The 23,315-nt window shown below is 28.2% G+C and overlaps 5 protein-coding genes across 13 annotated transcripts; 4 read left to right on the top strand and 1 right to left on the bottom strand.

Annotated features, from left to right (window-relative positions):
- Nucleotides 1–2,492: 2,492 nt before the first annotated feature.
- On the top strand, nt 2,493–4,936 carry LOC116424831 (prenylcysteine oxidase 1). Its single transcript, XM_031971775.2, has 7 exons — nt 2,493–2,782; nt 2,990–3,196; nt 3,284–3,425; nt 3,512–3,815; nt 3,919–4,042; nt 4,112–4,470; nt 4,548–4,936. Exons 1-7 carry the CDS (start codon nt 2,695–2,697, stop codon nt 4,806–4,808), a joined length of 1,485 nt encoding a protein of 494 aa, XP_031827635.1. The 5' UTR covers nt 2,493–2,694; the 3' UTR covers nt 4,809–4,936.
- Nucleotides 4,937–5,041: 105 nt separating this feature from the next.
- Nucleotides 5,042–7,431, top strand: LOC116424834 (solute carrier family 35 member E2A). The gene is made up of 5 exons (XM_031971782.2): nt 5,042–5,815; nt 6,188–6,439; nt 6,598–6,784; nt 6,865–7,068; nt 7,127–7,431. Exons 1-5 carry the CDS (start codon nt 5,551–5,553, stop codon nt 7,299–7,301), a joined length of 1,083 nt encoding a protein of 360 aa, XP_031827642.1. The 5' UTR covers nt 5,042–5,550; the 3' UTR covers nt 7,302–7,431.
- Nucleotides 7,422–12,243, bottom strand: LOC116424832 (putative cystathionine gamma-lyase 2). 4 transcript variants are annotated; one of them, XM_031971779.2, is made up of 8 exons: nt 11,962–12,243; nt 11,099–11,234; nt 10,474–10,761; nt 10,254–10,388; nt 10,048–10,183; nt 9,812–9,964; nt 9,478–9,643; nt 7,422–8,984 (listed from the first exon to the last, which is right to left on the bottom strand). In XM_031971779.2, exons 2-8 carry the CDS (start codon nt 11,231–11,233, stop codon nt 8,831–8,833), a joined length of 1,167 nt encoding a protein of 388 aa, XP_031827639.1. In that variant the 5' UTR covers nt 11,234; nt 11,962–12,243; the 3' UTR covers nt 7,422–8,830. The 4 variants fall into 4 exon arrangements, with proteins under 4 accessions (XP_031827639.1, XP_031827638.1, XP_031827640.1 ...); XM_031971778.2 differs by lacking the exon at nt 11,962–12,243 and adding an exon at nt 11,659–11,828; XM_031971780.2 differs by lacking the exon at nt 11,962–12,243 and adding an exon at nt 11,361–11,573.
- A 40-nt stretch (nt 12,244–12,283) lies between these two features.
- LOC116424799 (uncharacterized) lies at nt 12,284–19,193 on the top strand. Of its 5 annotated transcripts, none has more exons than XM_031971680.2 (5): nt 12,284–14,613; nt 16,176–16,430; nt 18,115–18,213; nt 18,493–18,671; nt 19,000–19,193. In XM_031971680.2, exons 2-5 carry the CDS (start codon nt 16,179–16,181, stop codon nt 19,118–19,120), a joined length of 651 nt encoding a protein of 216 aa, XP_031827540.1. In that variant the 5' UTR covers nt 12,284–14,613; nt 16,176–16,178; the 3' UTR covers nt 19,121–19,193. The 5 variants fall into 5 exon arrangements, with proteins under 5 accessions (XP_031827540.1, XP_031827541.1, XP_031827538.1 ...); XM_031971681.2 differs by having other exon boundaries at nt 16,156–16,430; XM_031971678.2 differs by lacking the exon at nt 12,284–14,613 and adding an exon at nt 15,733–15,937.
- Nucleotides 19,194–19,317: 124 nt separating this feature from the next.
- Nucleotides 19,318–23,244, top strand: LOC116424765 (uncharacterized). Of its 2 annotated transcripts, none has more exons than XR_012998695.1 (6): nt 19,318–20,126; nt 20,235–21,032; nt 21,563–21,661; nt 21,813–21,958; nt 22,564–22,858; nt 23,134–23,244. XR_012998695.1 is itself a non-coding variant. In XM_031971610.2 (6 exons), the coding sequence occupies exons 2-6, from the start codon at nt 20,799–20,801 to the stop codon at nt 23,136–23,138; spliced, it is 633 nt and encodes a 210-aa protein (XP_031827470.2). In that variant the 5' UTR covers nt 19,318–20,126; nt 20,235–20,798; the 3' UTR covers nt 23,139–23,149. The 2 variants fall into 2 exon arrangements, 1 of the variants encoding a protein (XP_031827470.2); XM_031971610.2 differs by having other exon boundaries at nt 22,564–22,712; nt 23,134–23,149.
- The last annotated feature ends 71 nt before the right edge of the window (nt 23,245–23,315 follow it).

The following is a 23,315-nucleotide window of genomic DNA, read 5'->3' as shown; positions in this document are numbered from 1 at the left end:
TTTTGCAGAAATTTGAAAGAATTCTAAGATATTTGCTGTAGTCTGTAATTTAATAGAAAAATAACATTTTAGCTAAATCTTCGTATTAGTTTGCAATCAAAATTAAAACCCGAAGTGAAATCATGAAAAAATAAAATTTTTTTTAACGATACATAACTTTGTAATAAGAGAATATTAAAAAAGCTGTTGTAGGACTTTACCTATAAAACTATAACTTTTCGAAAAAATATGAAGAAATTTGCCAGCGCTTAAAGAAGTATAACTATTTTGAGACTTCAATTTACGAGATTTTTTAGTGTGTTATATAAATGGAAAATAAAGTAAGTCATTATTTTGGAAAATAAAATTGTAAATAACGTATAAAAATAAATTATAAATAAATCACAAAATATGCATATTAAAAGGAACAATTTTTTCAATACTGTATTTGGTGTTCCTCTCACGCTGTTGCTCTGCATTGAATACTTCCAAAACACTAACGTAGACGGTAATATAGACCAATTAGAGGAACAAAAATGATTTCGTCCTCTTAAAACTTGAAATTGAACTGATCACGGGGAACGGTATTTGGGGTGTCTAACCCCTATGAATGCAAGTTTTTTTAGGTAGAGGGCTCAAGCAGTGTGTCCTCTTCGTTTTAGAGAAATTAAATAATTAAATTTTCGAACCTTTTGAGATCTATATTGTTGACAGAAGATTAAAATTATTATTTTACACTTTAGTTATATTTTAAAGATTATAAGTATTATATAATGATACTACAAGGTAGGCTCAAGAAAGAAGATATTCGTTGAGAAATTTAATTTTAAATGGGTTAGTAATAAGTTCAATAGTAATAGAATCATTAATTGAAAATTTAAAAAAGAAGGTAGATAGAAACTCAGTTTCGTCTTTGGGTTCCTATTTACAACAAATTCTACACAGTAAGACCTATGCTTAAACAGCATTACCTTCGATAAAGTATTCTCTATAAAGGATCATGCTGATGGTGGTGAATATATTCAAGGAATCATTACGTTGTTGGCTCCAGCTTTGTTCGTTTTAATACATATATCCAGTTCCCGAGTATACCTGATCCCTCTGATTTACCCGCTTCTCGCGTAGATCGTATTTTTTCATCTACCCGTGTCTCAAGTAGGTTTAATCACCCTCGCAACATTTCATTTTCGTGTTGCCAACACTCGTAGTCATTCATTTTTTTGCAGAAGATTTAGCGTTTAAAAACTTTCATACTCAGAACTTGCCATTGTTTCGAGATCCTACTCCTTGTAATCCGTGTAGAATTCTCTCTGCACTTGTCATAATCTGAAAACGAGACATGAGAAATGTTGGGTACCTGGGTAAAGATACGCTAAATCTTATCTTAGTGTCTTCCTCTTTTTTGGAATTATTATTAAGCTAATCGAAGCTTATTCTTCGATTCACTTTCTCGAATCAAAGACTTCTTTCTTAATCTTCCCTTTTCCTCATCTTTTCCCAATAACTCGTCGGTATGTGCTAAACGGAAAAATCGATAGAACATGAATTCTTTTCATTTTCTTTGTTTAGTAATTGCGTGCCATGTACACTTTAACAAATTCATGGACGTATTGATATGAGCAATCTCCAGAAACTAAATTTCGATGTTTGTTAGGTGAATTTTTTATTGTTATTGACAATAGAATAACGAAATTCTTGTACTATATATGATGAACGTAAATTAGACAGACAGTTTCATTTATAAGTTTTTCTATTGTATTAACGATAAAAATTAAAAAAAGATAATGTACTACAAATGTAGTGGTGACCCAAGTGAAGAGGAGAGCAAAGCGAAAATACTGCATATGTAATAACCGTCCACGAACATGTTAAGTTAAGAGAAAAGCTATTTTAAGTTTGACATACATGCAAGAAAGAAGATATCGATCATTCTCCGTGTAACACTTTTCTTCGTTTTACAAAGATACAAGAAAGAAGACATCCACCGAAGGGTTTAGTTTTAAATGCATTAGCAATAAGGTCGATAGTAAGAAGTCTTGACAATTTTCAAAAAAATATAAATACTTTTATACATTTCCGAATATTTCTTAGCTTTGTTCTTTTTAAGTGCTACTGAAACTTAAACATTTTTTAAATATGTTAACATTGATAAAATTTGGTTCATTTGAAATAAGTCGTTAAAATGGATGATACTTTGACATTTTTTGAACTTCATCTGCTCAAGTAGTTTGCTGAAATATATTAAGGTCCTCGATGTCAACGTATTTATAACAAGTTAAAACATTTATAATGGTTGAGAAGAATAAAACATTGAACAAAACTAAATAAGTATAATACAGAATAAAAAGTACAAAATAAGAAAAGTTATTTATTTGATGTATTTGTTATTATGTTTAATATTTTCATTAAAAAAAATGTAAAAATATTACGTTTATATTGAATATTTTTATATTTAGATATAAATATTCAAAGAAGGTTGATTCTCATGCGCGATAAGAATTGTTTCTTACTTATCAATGTTCGGTTGGTAATGTTGCAAGTGACAGAGAATATCGGTGGGGTTCTAAAATCCGAAGCCTTAACAGATTAGGCGACAAAAAAGTGTATTTTTAATGTGATTCTATGTACTTTTATATTTCGTTTGCGGCGAATTTTGATCGATAAGCATGAGCATAAATAAGCAGTCTTTAAAAGGTTATACGTGTAATAAGATAAATGCAAATTATGGAACTTCGAATAATATTTTTGTTTATATTACTCTTTAAAAGAGGAATTTCTTTTGAAAATTGTAAACCAAACATAGGTGGGTAAAAATCATTATTATTCAATTGTACGACTTTTTAAACATTCAAAATAAAACAATTGCAATAATGTAATTGGATCATGGAAAAATATAGTGGTATTAAAATATTTTATTTGATAAAAATATTATAATTTAGTATTGTATGTAATAAAGTAGTATCACCAAATTATATTTTATTGTTTATTTTATATATTTAAAATATTTCAGCAATTATTGGTGGAGGCATTGGAGGAGCATCTACTTCCCATTTTCTTACAGAATTATTTAAAAGTAACCTTAACATTGATTTATATGAAGCAAAAACTATTGGTGGACGTTTAGCAACAGTAGAAATTGATGATGACCTGTTTGAAGCTGGTGGTTCGATCATACATCCTCAAAATAAATATATGCAAGAATTTGTTAAATTACTTGGTATTGTATATTATGTAATAATACATAATTTTATATTACGTTCTTATCATTTTGAATGCATTTAATGAAATTGAATTTCTTTTATAGGTTTAGAACATAAACAAACTAATGATAAAAAAACTGCAATTTGGAATGGTAATGAATTTGTGTTTGAGGAAAGTAACTGGAACGTAATATCTTTTGCTAAACTACTTTATAGATATGGTACTCAACCATTCAGCCTTAATAGGTATTGTATATGACAATAACAATAATTTTATAAACATCCTGTTAGTTGGTATTATGACAACAATTAATTTTATTTGTCTTTAACAGATATATACAATCTATACTAAATGACTTTGCAAAGATATACGATTTACAGGATGCTGGAAAATATTTTGAGAATGTAACAGGTTTACTATCAGAAATGAATAATGAATTTCCAAAGTTATTACAAGTATCTATTAAAAATCATCTTTTAAATCTGGGTTATTCAGAAAAAATAATAGATGAACTTGTTAAAACAACATTAATTGTAAATTACGGACAAGATACTAATGTCCATAGTTTTGTTGGTTGTGTATCTTTAGCTGGAATGGGTTTCAGCTTGTGGTCTGTTAAAGAAGGAAATAAAAAGGTTTTTTTCTTTTGAGTGTGAAATTATATTTTTGAATAACAATATAATGAGGCAGTAAACCCATTCATGGAATCATCATTCAGTTAACAATATTGTATTTTAGGTACCTGAACGTTTAATATATGAAAATCATAATGTACATATTATACCTTCATATGTTGAAAAAATTGTTAATACTGTAAAAGAAAATGGCAAACAATCATATGAAGTGTATTACAGTGTTAAAGGTGCAGTATTTTATTAATTATTTAATAACATTCTTATTCTGATTTAATATATAATAACTTTTATTATAGATAGTAAAATTGGTACAACTACAATGAAATCAACATATGATATTGTAATTATTGCTACCTCGCTTACCAATGATCAACAGTTTCCCATAGATTTTGAGGGATTCCCAAATAATGACTTTCATGGAGCAGAGAAATATCATAAAACTATAGCTACTTTTGTTAAAGCTGATTTAAAACCACATTATTTTGGTTCAGAGGAAGAAATTGATAATATCCTTAGTTGTAATCCTAATAAAACAATAATCAATTCTGTGGGAAAATTAAATTCTGTAATGGGAAAAATAGGGAATAGTAAAGTTTGGAAAATCTTTAGTAATGCTCCATTAAAATCAGAAGTTCTGAATAAAATGTTTTCAAATGTACGTTAATAATGCTTATAAAAATCTAATATCAAAATTTCAGAAACTATAGAAATATTTTAATGTTCTCTTTTTAGATTACTGAAATGAAGGAGATTTCTTGGAAGGCATATCCTGAATATTCAACACATATCCATGAGGCAAAATTTAAATTGCACAATGCACTTTATCATGTGAATGCTATTGAATGGGCAGCCAGTGCAATGGAAATGAGTGCAATAAGTGGGAGAAATGTAGCACTTTTATCGTACAAAGATTACATTGGAAAACATAGCTGCAAAACTATTAATAGAATACAAAATGATGTACTTGAAAATACACCATCCACTGAATTGTAATCAAACAAAATAATATTGTTATATAAATATGTAGACATCATTATTTGATACTTTGATTAATCTGTATAAATGAAATAACAAAAGTTGGTTGTTAATATGTATAAAATTTATTTTAATAAAATTATAACCAAAAATGTATACAAAATTACATAAAAATAAAACTTTTAGATATTATATTTATATATTTTATATGTAATCTGATTTAGTATTTTTTTATGTATCATAACATAACTGTGAAAATATTCAATAATGAAAGTGTTAGAAAGCTAGCCTAAGTAAATATCACTATACTAAGATATAATACGTGTTTATATAAACATATTAGCAAAGTGTTCGTAAACACATAATACTATATATATAATATCTAATGTATAGTGCATATCCATATGATGAATGAATGTAACCGACCTCTACTAGTTTGCAAAAATGTGATACAGTGAGAGGACTATGATTAATCGAATAGAAAACTGTATATCAGTATTATCGATAGATTTTTATATAGTCATGCTATTTGTCATACTAATACTGCAATTTTTATCGTACATTTAAAATTCTCTTAAAACATAACCTACAATCTATTTTTGGAGGAAAGACACGAGTATCAATATTACGTTAACCGGCTGTACCGAAGATGTGATCTCACCGGTGAGAAAGCGTTAACCAAGATCAGAGTATATGTTTACATGCATTAATGTTGTAATATTCTATTCGAAAACAATAAGCACCCTTTATTTATGGTGTAATGGAAAATCATTCCGTTCGCATAAATTATACGTTAACACCACACGATACTGAACAACCACTAATACATGATAACCAAACTATACAACTTAAGGAGAATAGTAGAAAATCTGAAGAAATAATTGTACATACAAATAAAACTAAAGGTGGTTTATTTAACTCCAGAGCTTTGATATTTGTAGCATTATGGTTCCTCTTCAGTGGGTGTACTTTATTCTTAAACAAATACATATTATCTTACATGGAAGGAAATCCAACAATTTTGGGTAAATAAAAACATATTTAATGTATTAATATTCCTGCTTTAGAAATCATTCATGAAAAACATATTTCAACTATTTTATTTTATACATATAATTTTTTAACCAAACACAGTCAAATTTCATTTGTAGTTGATTTTTTATTAGTATAAGTATTATTTTATACATGAATATGTTTTGTTTATTTTTAAACAGTGTTTTTTATATATAAATATTGGAAATACAAACAACCAATACGATGGATTTATGCATTTCTTTTATATAATAATACTTGTTATTTCATATAATTTCTTAACAGATTTTAATGTAATAAGAAATATAAATGAAATATAGTTAAAAATGAAATAAATTAAACTTAAGTAATATTTATTTATACAGGTGCCTGTCAGATGTTAATGACAGCAATATGTGGTTTTATACAAATGTATTTTCCATGTGGAATGTATAGAACAAGATCAAGATTATCAAAACCAGCAGGTTTTTATAAACATATGATATTGGTAGGATGTACAAGATTTACAACAGTAGTACTAGGATTAGTATCACTCAATTATGTAGCAGTGAGTTTCACAGAAACTATTAAAAGTAGCGCGCCAATTTTTACCGTCCTTATTAGCAGATATTTATTAGGTAAGATCTTTTATATTTTATAGTCCTGTTTTAATCTATAATAAACATTTTTTACCATACTTAAATTATCTTTAACCATTTAAGAATTTGTACTTCAAGAAATTTTTCACTAAATTATGCAGTAAATAAAATTAATAATGCTTTTACTTTATTTATAGGAGAACACACAGGGTTATATGTAAATTTATCTTTAATTCCTGTAATGGGTGGTTTAGCTCTGTGTTCAGTGAATGAAATCAGTTTCGATGTCAGAGGATTTATTGCTGTTATGGCCACAAATGTAACAGAATGTTTGCAAAATGTTTATTCCAAAATGTTAATCAGTGGCAACAATTTTAGGTACTCGTAAGTATTACATTCATTATTTACATCTGAAGTTGTAGTAGCTCTTTTGTTTAAACTATATTTACTATTTAAAATTACAGGCCTGCAGAGTTACAATTTTATACCAGTTTAGCATCAATTGTGGTGCAAATACCAGTGTCAATTTTACTACTAGACTTACCAACACTTGAGCATTCCTTAAGTTTTAAATTATTCACAGCCTATCTTCTTAATGGAGTGTTCTTCCATTTTCAAAGTATCACTGCATATGCATTGATGGATTATGTTAGTCCTGTAACGCATAGGTATGTTTCTAAATCTAATTTAAGTAAAACCATCTATTAAATGTATTCTTTCTTATAGTGTGGCCAATACAGCAAAGAGAGCTTCTTTAATTTGGGTATCTGTTTTATTATTTAACAATCCGGTAACTGGATTATCGGCTTTGGGAACATGTTTGGTAATAGCAGGAGTGCTATTGTATAGTCGAGCACAAAAATATGATGGTCTAAACAAGGGAAAATTGCGACACAGTTAGAAAATTAATTTTTCAGTAACATAAATCTAAAGTTAATAAGGATTTACATTTAATTAGAATAAGTATTTGTATTATTAAGCACATGATTTCACACAAAGAATTCAAATAACAAATTCAGTATTAAGTTTTATTACGCTGTACTTTATTCATTGCAAAAATACAAAAGCAGAAATATATTTTGCATTCTAAATGCATTTTATAACACTGAAAGTTTTAATTGAAGATATACGACGGTACAAATTAACAAGGTCATAAGGAATTATGTTAAACATTAAATACTATGTAAAAATAAAATGAAAATATTGCATAATATATACATATCTATTCAAATTATTTTAATTATATAACGAAATTTAATTACAAATAAATTATTTGATTTAATAAAAGTACTTTATGAGACATTCTTGTATTAAGCAGATCATGTTTCATGCAGTCCACATGAAATTAAATGAAGTTCAATACTGTTATTAATTAACAACTTCTGCAACTAATTTAGCAATTAGCTTTTATGGTTACATATATTGTAGAGGACATTTTTACACATTATATGCCACAAGGATCGCTAATGACAAGTACTTGACTTACCAGTAAGGCCGATCGGTGACCATGTCAATTACAGCAGTTCCATTAACTAAACTTTTCAATATTATTAATAATATAACATAAAACGATGATTCAGTTAAATAATCTGACATATTTTATCACTATGTGTATTTCGTTCAATAAAAACTCTGGCGCCGATAGTCAAGCATATGAAGCTATCCGGGATTCAACGAGTTCAAATTTCTAAATATATTTTTTCACATTTTTTTCATTAAGCTATTTAAAAAAGTGATAACTTCACGTAGATTTCACAACTGACAAATTCGCATAAACTGGGTCCAAAAAGTATTTTGTTTGACATGAAATGACATTTACTTGTTTTAACTATTGAATTATTTTAATAGTTTGATAACAAATATTTGTAGAGTTTCATACATTCAAACATTTTTTATATAAGATCCAAATCATGAAAGTACATTGGATATAAATAACATGAAGAAAATCAATTATTTGTGTACAAAGGAACTACATGAAAAATATAATATTTTATGCCATTATATATTAGGACTGTTCAGTCACTTGCCTGCGCGGGCAACGGGTAACGGGTCTATTGCGTGTGACTGCGTAGTGTGCATTAGTGATCGTCCGCCTTGACGTATTCACGGCCGCTGACGAAAATTCAAGTTCTTTAAAATTTTATTCCTAGTTGCCGTTAATGTAAATTCACGTCTTTTCAAATATAATAACTTCCAAACAATAGATCGTTACAAGACTAATATTTCAAAACAAATGTTCTAATTTTTGTCCCTGTTTTAAGGTTAGAAATTCGCGGCAATTAGCTTAAGATTTTCTTAATTTTCAGCGACAATGAGTATTATAATATATAGTGTAATATAATAGTATATAGTATATAGTAATATAAAAATTAATAATTTATCATTTGAATTTGCATGAAGTTCCTGTATCAATGCAAGTTTCATTATTTTTTAATCAGTTTCTTGACAAACTGTGAGGGCTTGATCAAGGTCAGCCAAAATATCACGTTCCGTTTCAAGGCCAACAGATAAACGAATTAATTGATCAGTTATACCCAATTCTGCTCTTGTTTCTTCAAGAAGTGATGCATGTGTCATAACAGATCTATGAAAACAATGTGTAAATGAAACGTTCTTTCCAATCAGATGTACAGGATGTGCTATATAATAACTCTGCCACCTTTAATTATTCTTTCATTTGTCAGGATGCAAGAAATGTATTGGGAAAAAGTTCTTATATTTTCGGAAGAAAATTAAGATATAAGAGTAAAAGTTTTAATTCCACATATTTTGAGATTTTATTGAAAGGAATACTTATTTAAATGGGAGGATTTGCAAAATTTTCAGCGCAATTTCACTTTCTTACTGATGAAGAAGAAATAGATTATTTTCAATAACATTACTACTAGTAAAATCTTAGAGAATATTAGAAGTAACCTCAAAATGATCTTTACTTTCACAGTCGTATTTCTACCTTGAAATACAATTACTTTTCCCATAGTTTTTTGTATTTTAACAAATAAGAAAGTAATTAGGTTTGGCAGAATTAGGTGTCATACCTTGTATAACAGATATAAATATAGTTACTATTCACTTACGGTAACTCAGCAAGAGATTCATATCCGCCAAGCGATTCAGCTAATATAAACACTTTCAATGCTTTTAAAAATTTCCTAGAGTCACCTTTAAGGTAAAATGAAACCATTCCACTATGACCAGATGTTTGTCTAAGGGCGAGTTCATGCTGTGGATGTGATGGAAGATCTAGAATTTAATTAAGCTGTCATTATTAAATAATATAGCATGTCAAATGTTAAGTGCATAATAAATTCTAACAGCATCATGCCTTTTGAAAAAGCTTGTAATATATTAAAAGCAATATAATAATATTTTTTAGAAGTAGTATAATCAATACTTTATAAAGACACATACATGGGTGAATTACTTTCTCCACATAAGGATGTGATTCTAAAAATTTTGCAACTGCTAATCCATTTTTCATGTGTTGTTGCATCCTAAGTTCCAATGTTTTTAAACTACGATTAACTAAATAGCAGTCAAAAGGTGATGGCACAATACCCAAAGCTAAAACAATTTAATGATAAATATTAATTTAATATAAAGAGAAACAGTTGAACATGTAAGTTAGAGAAATAATATAAATTTACCATTTTGAAAAAATCGAAGTTTGGCTGCAATCTCATCATTCCTTGTTATTGCTGCACCAGAAATAACATCTGAATGCCCATTCATATATTTCGTTAAAGAATAAGCTACAATATCTGCACCTAATTCTAATGGTCTCTATAATAAAAATGTACGTAACAGAATACATTTTCTTAAATCACAGTACTGAATGAAAAGTATTACCAACCTGATAGTAGCAAGTTAAGAAAGTATTATCTACCACTATAATAATTTCAGGATATTTGGTTTTGACTGTTTCGCATACAGCCTTGATATCAATTATCTTAAGTAAAGGATTTGTAGGCGTCTCTAACCAAAGCATCTAAATGAAAATGTAAACATACGTATTATTAAAAAACAATTTTAATGATACGTATTTTTTATTAACATAAAAAATTTCTTTATACCTTTGTATTTGGTTTAATAGCAGATATGATATCATTTATGTTAACTGTATTTACAAATGATAAGTCAATACTATGTTGAGACAAATAGTTTCTAAAAAGACGGTTAGTTCCACCATAAATGTCATCTCCAGATATAATATGATCTCCTGTTTTTAATAATGAATTTATTACTACTGTAGCACCTAAACCAGATGCAAATACAAATCCATGTTTTCCATTTTCTAAAGCTGCTAAACATGTTTCTAAAACATTCCTTGTAGGATTGCCACTTCTACTATAATCATAACCCTAGAACAATAAATAATAATATTAATAATAATAAATAACAGAAGCTTACATTAAAATTTTTAACACTTTTAAATAAATATAAATAAATCTATGAGTTACATTTGTTTATAAAAGTTACTTGTTACTTCGATCAATATCAATAGCTTCACCCTGATTTCAAGTAAATGTATGTACAATTTTTTATAATATATTTTAATACTTATTTAAAACCATAAAATGTACTTTAATCTTTTATATAAAATATTAAATAAAACGTTTTAAATTATTGGAAAATTATTAAATTTAATAAATTATAGTACATTATTACATTATTTAATTTTTTCCTTAAAAGACTTACTCTATGTTCTCCAGGTCCATCTTGTTGGAAAGTTGAAGACGTAACAATAGGAGCTACCACTGCAGAGTGACTCCATTGTAATGGATCTTGTCCAGCATGTATAGCTTTTGTTGCAAAACCCTCTTCCATTGACATTCTATTAAAAATATTATTTGCCATACCAACTGCATTACTTAATTAATATTAAATATATAATTTGTCTTTAAATAATTAAAACAAGATTATTTTAAAAATATGTTACATTTATACAACTAATTCTTACTGTATAAAACAATAATCTATTCTTCAGACAAAAGTAAATACTTGTCTTTTAATAAATAAAACAACTGCGTATAAAAAACATTAATAAACTCATGCACATATAACATAGAATTTGACATATATTGCATCATAGATTTAAACATATCAAAAATATTAATATTTTTTCAAAATATATATTAGAAAAAAGATAATCTGCCTGCATAATTCGATTAATTAATAAAAATATAATGTGATTTAGTAAATAGACTATTTTTATAGATTTTCTTAGATATATGATTTTTCTTAAAACTATTACTTACATTAATTTTAATTGTTAAAATGTAAATAAATTTAAAAAATTAAAAAAATAACAGATGTTATAAATTATAACTATTACACAGCTCTGTAATATAAAATGTATAAAATTCTAAAACTGTTCGTAACGTATTGCCGTACTGATGTCTAATCTTACACTGATGATCTGGCACATGACTTTATCAATTTATTACATTGAGTTTTCTGTCTTGGACTGTGTAAGTTAAGGGGTTATAGTAAAGTGTGTTTGGTAGCACGTAAAAGTTAAATATGATAAGAAAATAACAGGATTTTCTTGAGTATCTTACCTGAAATATAAATTTTATCAATATCAACTTTCAATCATTTAAATCGATATTAAACAATATTTTTTCGAAATCAGATTTTCTTTTAACTAATTTATGACATAACCTAATACGAAATTTTCATAACACGTTCGCGGACGTGAATACTATAGCATTCATTTCATTGTGATGCCAAATTACTTGGATGCTTTAACATTCAAATTTATAAGCCGCATTATTACACATTTAATTTTATATAGCCTTAATTTTTTGAAATTGTCTGTCTTTAACTGTCGGAGAACTGAATTTGCATTTTTTTTTATTTTTACAGCTCACTAAGTTTTTACTCTCCGTGAACAAATCAGCTTTTACTTTGCTAAGTGTTTCTGTAAATATTCCATTTTTTTTAGAAGTTACATGTTTGATGACATTTATGCATCTCTAAATTAATTTAAATTTAATACTTCTGCAACATTTTTTACTTTACATAATGTTGTAAATATATATTATTAAATTTAATACAAATTTTATTCAAATATGAATGTATTTTTTAAAAATAAAATTCACGGTTTAAAAAGTTTTAGATTTCAATTGTGTAAAGTCCTACAAGTTTTCTAATTTATAAAATTTGTTGCGTTAGTCTACAATGTCACTATTATAATCTCTATTTCTCCGCATACTTAATATTTTCAGAAATATAAATACGAAAGTAATTTTTCACAATTGACCTGAGATTATTAAAATTAATAATATTTTAGTGAAGAATGGATAATATATGGATATATTATAATAAGAATGGATATTTTGTTTAAACTTAACTCATACTAATGTAACTAATAAATTTCATAATTTTGAATTCTATAAGAATAATTGAATGTATGTAAAGAATGGGTTGATAATTTATTTGTAAATTTTTAACGCAGATAATGAAAAATATTCGATCAATGCGATGTGTTTTCTCCATATTAATTTTTATAAAATAATAGCTTAAAAGTTTAACAAATTATTTACTTTCGGTATACGACAATATTGTAGCACAGACGAGATGTACATATAAACATTGCCAGCTTAGGGAACTCGTGTCAGATGTTCTGAATTATCGGCTATGTAGAATATCAGGGATTTTTTTGTCCTTTATGCCTAGAGAACGGTGAATAGGAAAACTACATCGTAAACGAGGTATAGTATAGATATTGCAAGGTTATGGAACTCGGTATTACATGTTTTGAATTACCGACTGTATAAAAATTAGAGGTTTTGCTTTGCCCTTTACGTGTATAGAACAGTCAATCGGAAAACTATATCAAGAAAGATGATCGAAATTGAACAAGTAATAAATATGGTAAACCAGCATACAAACGTATCCGTTACAATATTGCAATGACTACAAACTCCGAGCACGCGAGTTACTTTAGTTTTGTTACGACTGTGTCATATGATTTAGTGGCAACAAATGTATAAGGTGCATATGTTTAAACGATAGAAGTAGTATTTAATATAACTTCATGACAATACGGTTTTTATTAATTTAGAAAAGAAAATATTTTTATAAATACATTTACTATATAAATTACAGGAATAAAATTTATATAAGAAATTATTTTGTTTAATTATGCACTTGTAGAAAATTCTGCAATAAATTATATACCAATAGATTTTATTCGAATAATTGAAATTTTGACAAATAAAATTGAAGTTCAATAAACATTTTTACTTGGACTATAATGTTTCTAACAAAATTTTTAAGCATTCAGGATTAAAACGTATAATACATTTTCAGATATTATTTTGAAATTAGATATAATGATTTTGCTTTCTATTAATAATTTTATTATAAACATATTTATTTATACATAAGCCAAATGAATAATAATTTTATATGTACAATAACTGTTGCTACAATTATCAAATATTATTTTTATTAACAGGTATGTAGTAATATTGTTTAGTTCCATAATGCTAAAATAATATTTCGTTCTCTCTGATGCTCTATACAGTTGTGTAAAACATAAATGATATTTCTTATATATTATAAAATAGATTGTCGCACTTTAATTGTATAGCCACGAACGAGTTATATTTAAACAAACAAAACATCGTAATTTTTCGAATCGGTCACATCGATTTACGGAGTAAATGGAGAAGCAGACGAAATAAGCGAATTAAACTAAAAAATAACTACTTGGCGTATTTTAACGTAGATCATACAATTTTGCAGCCGATCGGCCCAGTATGGTCCTCAATAGGAACTACTCTATCGGTGATAATGCTAGTTTCCAGGTCCACTACGAGGAGGTTGCTGCGAAGGACCTACTTATACTTTTGAATTTAACCCTTTGCCCTTTAATTTGTTTCTCAATCACGATAAATACAATTATTTTATCATTAATAATTCACTGAAAAAATGGAGAAACATTCTGGTGATGTTTTACGTTTATGTTTGCTAAAATATAATCATTGATAATAGAAGAATTGTGGAGGAACTGGTGGTGGAAAATAACTCGACTTTGTACTGTTTCTTCAACACAAGTTTATTTAATATTTTGCAATCGGTGTGCAGGGAACTCGTCTCGTCGATAACTCGGGTAAGACTGCCTCGCCCCAAGACCTTCCTTGGAGAAATGTAGACAGGAGAAAGGAATAAGATAGTAAGAGAAAGTCGAGTGGAGGAGTAAGGTAAGGGTAGACGAAAATAGCGACTACGGAAGATGGTTATAAAAGAAGAACGCGAAGAGGTTCGCAAGAGTCTATTCGCGGACTTTGAACAGCTCCGAACGAAGCCTGGGAAAACTCAGGAAAGTCAATTCGAGCCCGCATGAATCTGGTCGCTAGATAGATACCAGGATTGAACAGACTCGCGCGAAAAAGAAACGAAGACAATAGGAGGACGGCTACATTACCTCTTGCCAATAAGTGACACCATTACGTAAAAGAAATACACAATAGAATAATAGTTCCACTCCATGTTAGGGTATTGCAATCCGCAATCGGCTTACAAAAACGCAAATAAAACAAAGACAACTAACATAAGATACACACTTCACGAAATACACAATATAATATGATACGTACAAAGATTACGTAACAATACACTAAGATACAGAAAGTGAAGAAAAAAACTTAACGTAATATAAAATAAAAGAAAAAGTGGGACAGCTCTTTATTTGTCCTTTCTAATTTAATAAATATTCATTTCTTGTGATAAAAATGAGTTTTATTTACAAATTATTATTTATATAAGTGTTCTATATTACAAATCGTTTTTCTACTAGCTATTTTTTACTTTTTTTACAGTTTTTACCGTGGTTTTAAGGCATTTAAATTTTTGCAATATTAACAATTAGCGTATGAATATTTATTAATTTCTTCGCATTTTGATGCAGGTTTCATTAAACGAAATGCATATCTTTCGCACTGGCAAGCTTTTAAACTCAGGTGTTCCATATTAGGGGTGCCGGTACCCTATCTCTAAAAATTTATCATTGATAAAATCAATCCTTTCTTTTTTCAGATATTCGTAATATAGAAATCTTCAACACTACCACAATTTATTTATTGACAACAGAATTTCATGTTCAATTTTGTATGAATGTAATAGATTTATCTGTCAAATTCTTTGTGCTACTTGATTTGTAAATAATTGTAAAATTAACATCTATTATATCATTATGTTGACGCGGTCGAGAAGGCGTTGGTTTTCGTTGCCACCACGCAACAAATGTCACACTTGTAACCTAACTAACTGATAAAAGAAGAAATACGCAGTAATGTTAAATTAACAGTCAAAATACGTAAAGGCAGTGGTGACTATAACTTTATTATTTAATTGTCGTTCGAAGTAAGGAAATGGAATTAAGTTTCAGCTCTAAAACAATCGTAGCCAAATTACTTTTTTAAAAAATCTCGTTGTTTGAAAGTGAGAGAACAAATCGGAAAGTATTCCTGATGCCAGGTTTTTGGCATAAATGCAGTTCAGCGTCCTACTTAAGAGCATTAGATGGTATGCTCTTATAATTCGTATTAATATTGCATTCTAAGAGTTTTCTCTAACTATAATTTGATAATTTTCAAATGAGTTTCTTCAATTAAGATTTTTATTCATTCTCTTAAGATTTAAGTATATTTTATAAAGGATATAAATTTCTTCTTGACTCTTATTTTAAAAATACTTGGTAAAATAAAATTTTAATAATATAAAATATTTATTTCATGGATCAGTTGAATGCACCTGTTAATAGAATATGGAAACCGTAAAGGAGTATCTAGGATCTATAAATCCACATTGGGTGGCCGTGGTGGCGACAGGCATGTATACTCATCTTCGACAAATTTGCATAATAGGCCTCTGTTTCGATGACGAAAACAGTTCCCCTTTCGATCCATCTTACGCATCGGTACTCTTCATATTTTCCGTACTGTGCCTTCTCGCGGAATACAGACTTTGGCCTAGAACACTTAAGGAGCCACCAATTCAACTTCTTTATATTTACGAAGTAAGAATAATGCTAGATTTTTTGTAATATATTAAATCAAGCAGATATAGCTTTTTTATACCTTCAATTTATAAATAATCAGCAGGTATTTTCGTATTGATAGATATTTGTGTTCAAAACTACGCTAAAAATTTTATAAACTGAAATTATATAACACTGAATATTTGTCAATCATCTAGTACCTACGTCTTACAACACAAAAATAATTATTAAACAATTGGAAAACTAGTTGCAAAGAAAAATAAATTATTATTACATAGTGAATAAAATTTAAATTTTTCGAAGCTATTCATTAATCAAAGAATGCGAGTATGAAGCTCTTCAACACGGGTCGTCTCGTCATGTAAAAATAATAGATAATTTCAACGAATTAATAATTTCCGTTCACTTCATTCGTCGATATGACCATCGTGCGACACTGGCAGCAACTAGGCATCATCAAATTGTATTCCAATTCCTCTTTCTGAAGTCGTGGAACAAAAGGAACCAGAGATGGAGAACTTAATAAAAATTTAAAATACTCAAAATTCAAATAAATCAAGAGCATGTAAAAAAAAGAAATAGAACGAAATAATAATAAATAATAATAAATAATGACGAAATGGATAGATTATTTGTGAAATATATAAAAAGAAAAACATCTAATGAAAGAGATATAATATTATAATAATAATATGTATTATATTATGATATATTATACAATGTGTTATCTGTAATAGTACATTCTTTAAACTGATAATATTTTCGCCACTAATATGCTATTCACCATTCTAACTACAGAATGATTAATTGATACAGAAAAGAAAACATAGCGAAAGTCCTCTTTTGTCCCTGTAGTATCTCGGGTACCAATATTTCGTCAAACCGTCGTACCTTTAGTACGTAAAGTGTACACGTATCGTTTTTCTTATATCAGACATGTGCGATCATCAATTTAATACGCTACGATAACGCGACGCGGTAAACCCGGTTACGGAGGCTCTAAGATTTAAATGAATGAGACTTATTAAATTGAGATATCTTGAAATCCAGTATCAAAACCTGGAGTCAAAATCATAATTTCTTAGTAACTGTATTACTAATGGGTTGGTTTTAATTCAAATTTACTGCCTAATTACTTCCATTCGGGTTTCTTTCTGTGCCCAAACCTATGAGTTTCGTACGAGTTTGACAAAAACTTGAAATGAATTTCGTACGAGTTTGATAAAAACTTGAAATGAGTTTCGTACGAGTTTGATAAAACGGTATCAGTTCCATTTAAGATTTTTGTACTTCAAAAATTAATCTGATACTTTCTAATTTTTTAACTTTAAGTCAGAATCTTCCTAAGTTAAGCGTTACGCTCGATGCGAATTAAAATATTTTGCATAATTGTAAATATATTTTCACGTTTTCTGAAAGTTTTAACTTCTTGATGTTTAACTATCAAAAGTTTTGACAATTAAAAAAAGCGAACGTTTTTGTGTTTTGTACTGGCGACTTCTTACGAAGAGAATGTATTATTGTAATCTATAAATGAACTTACATTGTACCATTTTTCATAAATCATTAAATGTTCTTTTAGTATAGTATTCTTTGTGTTTCAGCATATTTGTTAAGTATTTCACTTCATAATTCATTGATGAATATTATCATATTTTTTAAATATCATTATAATAATTTCTTTAATATCATATTTGGATAGATGCTGGTGGCTGCTTTGACCACAAATTTAGCGACACATGCCGTTTGGGTGCCATTCATGCGTGTCATACGCTGTTTAACTCAGGAATCAAGTAAATGGGTAAGTCGATGCAAAAGAGAAAATCAATTAATTTTTAATAATTGAAAATTTATGTAATATATTTATGAATTTCACACTTTAATTTTACTTTCAACAAAAACTGATTTTTTCCAAGATGTCACTGAAAGACTTTTGTGTCACAAGTAATTTTATCACATGTTAATTTTAGAGTGATTTTTTATAGTTATTTTTTTAATATTAATCGATAGTATTATATATTTATAATAATATAGTACTATAAATAATATTATTCAATACATTACTGAAATTATTTTTCAGTTGCTTCGGTTAAACGGAACATTGAATTTGAGTCGTTATTCCATTTTAACCGAGTTCGCTTATTACATGGAAAAAGAATGTGCAGTAACACATTTTTCGTTTTGTATGTCGATATTGTCTTTCGTATGGATGCTTGATGCCACGGAATCACTGGATGCAATTTTGGATATTTGGGCCAAGTAGTGAACCAGTGATGTTTAGTTTTGTAAGATACTTCCAGCATTGTAGAGTTTCTTAACTATAAAATTTCAATACATTTATGCTTCCCATGACTCCAGTCGAGATATATCTACAATATGATGGTGCTCTAGTTATGAGACAAAAATATAATTAAATCATTAAAAAAATAGTATGATATAAAATAATGTTAATATTATTTTATATTCAATTATGTAGTTTCTTAATTATTTTCTCGTAATACTAATGAGCGATAAATTAAAATAAGTTAAATAAAGGATTTAGAATAATTGAAGTTCTGGTAATTAGCATTATGTCTATGGTATTTAGGGAAAACAGGAATCCATTTTGGACATTCTGGAAAGGGAAAAGGAAAAAACTAACTTTCGCAAATCCTGAAGTATCAGATTGGTTCGTCTATAAATTAATGAGCAGCAAAGATCTAACGTAAACAAATATCTCAAGGAATGTTGAACTTCAATTGAGATTTAATTTGCATATGTACATTATTGGTCCATTGACGTGTAAGTGTAATATTTTGTAATAAATTGAATTTTTATTGTAATTTTAGTGTTATTAATGATAACTTAAAAAGATTGAATCATCTTCACATATTATTTGTGAAGTCATTCTGATACTTGTTACGAGCCGAGAGCTGGTGATGTAATTGCATGACTAAACATTTTTAGTATCAGGGAAATCGTAGATGGGTCAGTGTCTGTTTCATCACTGGGTGCCACGATTGGTAGTAGGAATGATTTTGCCTTGTAACTCTTTAAAAATGAATGAGGTACATTTCGAGCGGTAAAAGTGTACCGTTATGGAAATGTGTTAATACTGCAATTCCGAAAGATGTGATCACTAAATAAGATTGAATTCAAAAATAGAGTTATGTAATACAATTAATGTGTGTTCTGTCGCGGAGTCTAAGTTTCGTTCTCTCGGTTTTTAACGCACTGAATAATGCGGGGGTAGTTTCAGCAGTAATTATACGTACTATTAGACTGTGTTCGAAAGGAACTAAGAGAACCCGATTTCACTATGTATCTCTTGTCTTGCGTGACTCGAAAGGAACCCGATGATGAGCAAGTCGGTGGTCCCTATATATCACAAAATGGACTAAAAATGGTGGTGAGTGTACGTGTGTGCGCAGGCTGGATTTCCCAACCGGTAGACCCCCGCGAGGAAGTTAAGACCCTTATACACGCTGAAACATGCGACGATGCAGGCATCAGAACAAGCGATGGGTTTAAGTCTTTTCCACTCTTTGGTTGAGCACAACATGTATTATGAAACTTTGGAAGACTCAAACCATTTCATCTAATCATTTGTAGCGATGCAGGCATCGTCGCAAGTTTCAACGCGTATGGGGGCCTTTAAGATCTTTATATATACGGACGAGCTCCCCTGGAGCAGCATGCAGCTTCCAGAAGAAAAAAGTGACGCAGGAAAGCTCCGTACGTAACATATTATTCGTCCGTATTTTGGCGATGCATATAAATATTTATTTTGGACACAGAAAATAAATATGTATAAAGACTAAAATAACTATAACGTAATTACAGATCGAGAAAATTGAGACTATGTAGTACTTAATGGCTGATTTTATTCCCCTTTGTGTTTTATACCTGGAAGGCAGAACTTTCCGATCAATTAGTGTCACTATAATCAAGGATATTTTTTATGGATGACAAAATTCATTCATTTTCTTAAGATTTAATACTTATTAATTTGAACTATACTGAATATTAATATTGAAAGACATAAATGTTTTTCAAAGAACTTAAATAACTGTTTAAAGTATATTATTTACACGAAGGAACTTTGAAAAAATGTTGCAATTTAAAATCTGGTTAAGTTTTTATTGGACTTAGGTAGAATTAACGTTGTCAATAATTTTTTGTATACTCTAATGAAACGTATGTAGATGGCAAGTGGGTTTAATCTGAATTATAAATTCTCCATATTGTAATGTTGGTTACTTTTAAATAGCACTAATCGAAATGATACAAGTCAAATCGAGATATCTCGCAAATAAAGTAAATATTCATTTGCAAATTAACTACGGTCGTGTATTTTTGATATTAATATCAAAATAAAGAGAAAGTTATATAATCATATTGTTTGAAATGGCAAAACTGCTTTCTACAATTTGGGCATTTTTACTAAATGTTTCTGGACTTCCAGTTTTTCGGACATGTTTTGACAATATCATGGAGGATGAAAACTGTGTATCTCTTTTTCCTGGTCAGTCATTTAGCTCATTTTTCTTCAGTCTTGGTGTTTATATTATTATTCTTGACTCTACCCTTTTTCCTCAATCATACCGGAAACCAACAATGGTTCTTCTGATGTTGTATGAGGTTAGTAATTGGTAAATATCATTTTATTATTATAATACTTGAAACACATATAAAATACCACGAATGAACATCAGAAAAACATTCGAATATTTTAAATTCTGAAAAAAGTCCATTTAATTATGTATTCAACAATAATATAATGTTACAATTCGTTTTTTCTTTCGTAATTGTCAATTTCCACTTTTCAGTTATTGAATATTTTAACCATAATAACAAATTATACATATTTACAGTAATACTTTCAATTAATTTGAAAATTTTCTTTTTATAGATATGCAAACGTTTATTGATTACAACAAACCTCTATTGAATAAAAACATTTATAGAATAATATGCCCATTGATTTCATTAATAAATGATTGTAGTTCACTTCTTTTCGTTGAGCTATTTCTTTATCTTGATTTTTGTATATTATTGGTTACATTTTTAAAATATGCTCGACTAGTTATGTATTATAACTCTAATAAAGCTTACCACAATATGCATTCGAAGAAAACATTCTCCTGTCACTGATTTACATGTGCGTGTAGTTTTTAGTAGCAGCTTTCTTCTTGGAATTCGCACTTGCTTGCGTGTGGACACCAATCAATGCACTTCTTGTAACTACTATGCCGAGAGCAATTTACCATGTAAGATAACAGTTTATCATTCTATAGATTGTTACAAACGTCAACTTGATTTTTCAGGTTCCTATATTAAAAAATCACGAAATATGATAGATTTAGCAATGTTCACTGAATTTGTATAAAATTTAATACCTTCTATATTTAAATTAATTAGGTACTTCGTCAGCTTGAGTTCGATGAAGTAGCAGTGGCGTTCTCTACAAACAAATCTTTGATGGTGTTCGTGACTTATACTGTGACAATTACGTTTTTTCTTCTTACGCTATATATCACTGATGCAGTGGATTATACAATTGTTAGGTATGGCGTACAATAAAGCAGTTTTAATTGACTTAAACTGCGTAAAAAATTATAACAACACAAAAAAGCAAGCGAAACTAAATAGTTTTTTCTCATATGCACAGCTAATGAATAATCCTCACAGTAACAAATAATTAAGGAAGGAATATTTTACTATATGAATAAGATAGTTTCTGTTTCATGACAAATAATTAAATAATTCTTCTTTAATCTTCATTTTCATGAAATAGTCTACGCAATTCAAAATTTGCTAAAAATTTTACCTTTATAATTTTCAGAGAACTTCATATTTCTTTGATGTTATAATTTTTATCAACAGTAGGATATTTTTTTATCATTTTTTTTATTATTATTATTTTTCTTTTAATTGTAGTCATGTATCACTTTATTAATAAAACTGAATAACATTTGCATTGAAATTTGTATTGTCTTAAGGAAGACTTCATTATGATAACCCTTCATACTTTACGGTGACAGTTAGTTGTATTGTTTTCTCAGAATCATTTAGAAAATACAAAATTTAGATTGAATGTGCAATAGACATTAAATAAAATAGAAATTGCATACAGATCAATTTTTACAATAAAATAAAATTGATTACGTAGGGACGAGGGAATGACGGACTTCATGATACATATGAAGGAAAAACTATGGGAAAAATTACAACGAGAAATTCCATTTTTAAACGTGGAGGTAAAGCCTTGTCGTTGTAAAGTTCGCAGGAGTGGTCTACGCAGAAATCGAGCTAATAGTAGTGAGCAACAATAAGAAATACTGTTTTGACATGAAGTGGTCCCTATCTGCCAGAAATGATTTGAAACTACGTTTAATATCATTGTAATCATGAAATGCAGTCAAATATAGCAAATTATTTAATTTTGAACACATTTGAATCCAAATGTATGTATTTTGGTTGCATCATTTTATTTTACTTTAGAATTAGAAATACATTTTAGTAATTAAAATCTTAATTTTTTGTTCTCGATTTTTATTTCATTTTTGTTTGAAAAACCACCCCTTAAAATAATTGTTATACATATATAGATAATCTAGATATAGAGTTATGAATAAATTTAAATCAAAATAATCAAAAATTAATAAGATCTTAAGTTTTGAACATTAGAATTTCTTAACTGAAATGTATCACTGAATCAATTAATCTGTTTTTCTCATAGATTAAATGGAACTGGAACTTATAATTAATGAAGTGTATCAAAAATTGATTTAATCTGAATAAACCGAAGAGATACAACGGAAAATTTATTTTTATGAAAAAGAAGGCATTTATTTCATTCAAACTGAAATGCAAAGTACAAATTGCATAGATAATATAGTGGTAATAATGTAATAATTAATC

This window comes from Nomia melanderi, chromosome 5, assembly GCF_051020985.1.
Source record: "Nomia melanderi isolate GNS246 chromosome 5, iyNomMela1, whole genome shotgun sequence".
Taxonomy (NCBI): domain Eukaryota; kingdom Metazoa; phylum Arthropoda; class Insecta; order Hymenoptera; family Halictidae; genus Nomia; species Nomia melanderi.
This window is presented reverse-complemented; position numbering and strand designations above follow the sequence as displayed.